Source organism: Mesitornis unicolor, unplaced genomic scaffold (assembly GCF_000695765.1).
Source record: "Mesitornis unicolor isolate BGI_N332 unplaced genomic scaffold, ASM69576v1 scaffold17363, whole genome shotgun sequence".
Classification (NCBI taxonomy): Eukaryota; Metazoa; Chordata; class Aves; order Mesitornithiformes; family Mesitornithidae; genus Mesitornis; species Mesitornis unicolor.
Window position 1 is genome coordinate 13,626 of NW_010172756.1, and position 4,727 is coordinate 18,352.

The 4,727-nt window shown below is 58.7% G+C and overlaps 1 protein-coding gene across 1 annotated transcript in view; it reads right to left on the bottom strand.

The window, feature by feature from the left end:
* LOC104537581 (signal peptide, CUB and EGF-like domain-containing protein 3) overlaps window positions 1-2,944 on the bottom strand; it is a gene marked incomplete at both ends in the record, with an annotated part of 15,800 nt that extends 12,856 nt beyond the window's left edge. Inside the window, 2 exon segments of the mRNA XM_010180511.1 lie at window positions 1,887-1,985; window positions 2,819-2,944. Of these exon segments, the coding sequence (XP_010178813.1) occupies window positions 1,887-1,985; window positions 2,819-2,944 (225 nt within the window).
* Window positions 2,945-4,727: the final 1,783 nt, after the last annotated feature.

Genomic DNA, 4,727 nt, shown 5'->3' on the forward strand with positions numbered 1-4,727 from the left:
ACCCCCCCTCTGGGCCCCCCCTCCGCTCGGGAGCCTGCAGACATTGGGAGCCATTAGGGCTGGCCCCGCTTCGCTCAGAGGCATGTTCTTCATTATCTGCCTTTTTAAAAGCAGCAATAAAAAGCGGAAAAATGAAAAACACCGGCCGTGGCCTCATGAAACTGTCACTCAAAGGGGCTGCTCGTGCTTCCTGCCGCGTGGTGTGATCTGAAGGGAACCTGGACCCGGGGCCTGTCCCGGCAGCCCATCAAACGCACCGCGTACAATTTCAAAGCCCATGGCCCGGGGAGCGAGTTTGCGTTTCCCCTCGCTGGAAACTTTATTCCCCTTGAAATGATGAAATATTTCAGAGGAAATGGGGAAGGGGCGGCGGAGGGAGCACCGGGGCGGGGAGGGAGGGCTGTTTGCCGAGCCCCCGGCCGTAAAACAAGAAAGGGTGGTTATAAATATCCGAGCAGGTACCTGGGTTGTAAATCTGCCACCCGGGCATCCCCATGGGGTGCAGCACAATCCCGCAGTGTTCCCGTCGTGGGGCTGGGGGTTTGGGAAGGCTTTGGGGGAGGTGGGAGCAGCCGAGCCCCTTCCTGGGGAGAGGGGGTTTCTGAACCCATGAGGGATGCGAAAGGGCACGGCGGTGGGGTTTGGGGTGGTGCTGATCCCAAAATCCACCATCGTGGTGTTTGATCACCCCCTGGATGGTGCGTGAGGGGAGCGATAGGCGAACCGGCTCCAGCGGGAGCTGCATCCCCAGCAGATACAGAGTGGGCATGGAGGGGGAGATTTTGGCCAAGGCCACAAGGACGAGCGATTTTGGAAGCACCCCCAAATCCAACCTTCACACCTGCGGTACCCAGGGTCTGAGTGCTGAGACCTTTGGCCAACTGGACCACTCTCGAGCATCCCCCAAACCACGAGATGCATCCAGCAGGTCAGGAGCATCATTTTGGTATCAAACACCCCCAAATCCTCACACCAACACAGCCAATGCATGGGAACCCCCGGCCAGGAGGAACACACCCGACAACGCACCCCAAAGTCCCCATCAGAGGAGCCCTCCCCAGCCCAGGCACAGCAATAACCCCCCAGGAGGGTCCTCGGGGGTCCGGGGGGCTCCTGCGCCGCTCACCCCGAGGCCGGAGCCGCCTTTGGAAAGCACAGAGGGTTTTCTGTTCAGGCACAGCGGGGACACGGGCAGCCAAAAACCTCCCTCTTGCTTTCAATTCCTTTTTCTTTTTATATTTTGCAATAAGAACTCAAACGTCTAGAGCAATTTGTGGACTTAATCACTCCCCGAATGTAACATTTCTTTAAATCAAATCAGCTGTTAAACAGCGCGAGCATCTGAAACCAGTAAAACTTCTATCTCTGTTTGATGTTTTACAATTTGAAAACACACACAGGAAAAGGACAATTTGGGGTTGTCGGGTTGTTGGGGTTTTGGGGTTTTTGGGTTTTTTTTCCTCCCCTGTAAGACAATTGTTCCTGAGCTGAGGCCCCGAGTCGGAACGGGTCACCACAGCCAAATCTGTCCCCTCTGTGTCCCTCCTTGGTGACAATTTCCAGCATGGGGACATCCTCACCCCTCTCCCTCCAGTGACAGAGGCAAGGAGACACCCCTACATGCACCTGGCACAACCGACCCATCCCTAAATGTCCCCTTTAGCATCCTCATGGCCAAGCAGCGACGCACCCCCGCACCCCACAGCACCCTCACACACGCACCGAGCCTCCCCGACCTCAGCCAAAGGAAACGCCGCATCCCCAAAGCACAAAGAGCAAAACCAAGCCCTTCCATCGGGCCAACAGGAAATCTGGGGAGGAAGAGGAGCTGCCCCGCACCCCGTCCCCCGTCCCCGCGATGGCCCGCACCTACCGCTGCACGTCACCCGAGTGCAGCAGGAACTTGACGTGGCAGCCGCACTTGGGGCCCTGGTCGGTGTCGTCGCACGTGTGCTGGCACCCCCCGTTCCCGTAGTTGCAGGTCACTGCGGGAGGCAAAAGCATCCATGTCACCCCCAGTCCCCAGCTCCTCTCCTCCTGCCCCGGAGCACAAAGGAAAAACCTCGTCCATATCCTCAGAGAGATCCCTCTCCCCTGGGTAATTCCTAACGCCTTTCCCTGCGGGATCTTGGCAAAGTCGTGTGGTTTCTCGCATTTTCCCTGTGTTAAATGTGCGTTTTCCTATCTGCTAAATGTCACTAAGCAAAGGGGACCCTCCCCTGGTTGCCCCTGACCCTGGATCTGGGGTTTTTCCCGGCTCTGGGATGACTCAGGTGCTTTGGGAATCCCTGCCAGCCCTTCCCGGGGGGCAAATGGGCTGGTGGGATTAAAACTGCCATTTCGTCAGCGATTTGCCACGCTTGCTGCGAACAGCACACAAGAAACAAAATGCAAATGATTGCATAAACACATACAAATCTATTTAATAACCCTGGCAGTGCCAGCGAGGTGCTGGCAGGAGATCAGACGAGCACCGAGACCCCCGGGGCAGAGGATTCCTGCGCTGCTCCCCGGCCGATTGCACGCTCCCTGCTCAGCTCCCTTGGCAAAGGGGGATCTGCACCACTGAGACCCCCTTTAACCACTCAGGGCAAGGGCACAACATCTCATGGCAGAGGGAGATGCCACGAGCATCGTCTGTAAGGGCAACAGAGCTGGGTGTGCTGGAGGAAAATGAACCCAGAGGGCTTCAGGCTCGATGAATTAAACGTTACTGTGGGGTCAGGGCTTTGCAGCAGGGCCAGGAGGTGTCTGTAGCATGGGGACAAGGTCAGGGGTCCCCAGGAGGCTGTGTCCCCACCCCTGGTGTCCTCCTTACGTTTGCAGTCGCGCTGGTTCTTGGTGAGCTCGAAGCCGGGGCGGCACTCGCAGGCGATGCCCCCCTTGGGGGTCTCTCGGCAGATGTGGGCGCAGCCGTGGTTCTTGTTCATGCAGTTCATGCCTTCTAGAAGAGAGGAGGCAGCAAAGCAAAGCTCCAAACGCTTGCCCACACTGGTCCATGGTGACAGAAGGATGGCAAGGGTGGGATGGTGGCATCGGGATGAGGGACCGGACACATGGGGGATCAGAGAGATGGGGGACCAGGGACCCACAGGCTGGGGCAGAAGGGCTAGGGCAGATCCGTATGGAGGATGCTGAGATGCTCTGGGTATGGTCAGGAAGGGTTAAAAGCTCTGTGGGTGTCCCAGGCTGCTCCTCATCACCTGCCCCGAAGATCCCTCCTGGCCCTGCTCCAGGACAGGGCCATCAGCTGTAATTGCAGTGGCAGTCGAGCCCTCTGTAATTACAGCCTCCTGCTCCAACTACACAGCACAGCTCTCCCTTCCCCGGCCTCTGTGCCAGGGCTGGGAACCCCCAACCTGCAGGGAACCCCACTCCATCCCCCTGCCTGCCCCAAGGATGCTGCTGTGAGCCCCCCACCCCATCCAGCCCTGTCCTGGGACCCTCCAAGGCACAGCTAAGCACTCTCAGCCTCTCCAAACAGTGGCTTTTCTCTTCCCCTCTCTTTTTGCTGCTCCTCTTTACCCCTGGCAGCTTCCCCAACGCGTTCCGGGTGCTGTGCAGACACCGAGACCTCCGAGGCTGACCCTGCCCCACCGCACAGACGCCACCAAGCCAGATCCCGCCCGCCCGCGATCCGCGGAGATCCCCCGGCTCGTCCCAGCGGAGATCTGAGCTCCAGCATCCGCTGCCCTGGCTGCCCTCCAGGCCAGCACGGCCGCATGCTGTTTTCCTAAGGCTCCCCAGACCTTTCCACCAAGGCACAGCGTCCTCCTGCGCTGCACCGTGCCGGGATGCAGCGATCCCTGGGTACCAACAGCCCCTGCCCGGGATGGGATGCACCCCCTTGAATCCTTCCTTTCCCTGCAGCATCCTCGTCTGCTCTTGCACTGGAGAAAGGACCCTGCCTTTTCATCATTGGGCTGAGCACTACGGGGTTTAAAGGCACTGATATCCAGTGAGCCCCAATGCTTGGCCTCTCCTTACTGGGAGGGACTGGCCCAGGGTGCTGCAGGAGGGGGGGGGGTGGGATCCATCCCCTGGGTCTCTGGACCCAGCAGCGTTTCATCCCCTCTGCAGCACAGAGGAAAGCAAGGGGGAGAATGAGAAAAGCAGAAAGAGCGGAGAGAAAGGAGAAAGGGTCCTGGCAGGGCAAGAGGAGAGAGACAAGGAGCTGGCAGGGACCCCAGAGGAAGAAAGCAGCCATAACATTGAGGTTTAGCTCACTAATGCTGAATGCTGCTGCCTTGGCAGTGCCCGAGAGCCAGGAGTAAAGTCAGAACAGGCTCTAACATCAGACCCCAACTTCTCCTCAGCTCCCTGCTTTTTCCAGCCTCACAGCCCGGGGTCCACATAGCAGCTACGAGATGGACCTTGGGGTGCAGAAGCAACACAGACCTCTCCGTGGCTAACAACACTGCGGCTCAAAAAAATCAGCTCAAAACCCAGCACCTGCATCCCTGTCCCCAGCTGGGGCCACCCACTGCGTCACCGGGAGGAAGGAGCAGCCAGCGCACCCCTCCTGCATGGGGACACGGGGACATGGGGACATGGGAGACACCACTGTGACCACTGAGCTGTCCCGGGTCGGGTGAGATTCCCCAGGGAGGGGGGGACCGACGCAGCTGGGATGGAGGAAAGCAAAAACACTCGGCCGGCTTTGCCAAGCAGCGGAGATAAAAATCAGCAGAGACGCAAAAATCTCTCATTTCCTCCTATTTTGGCTA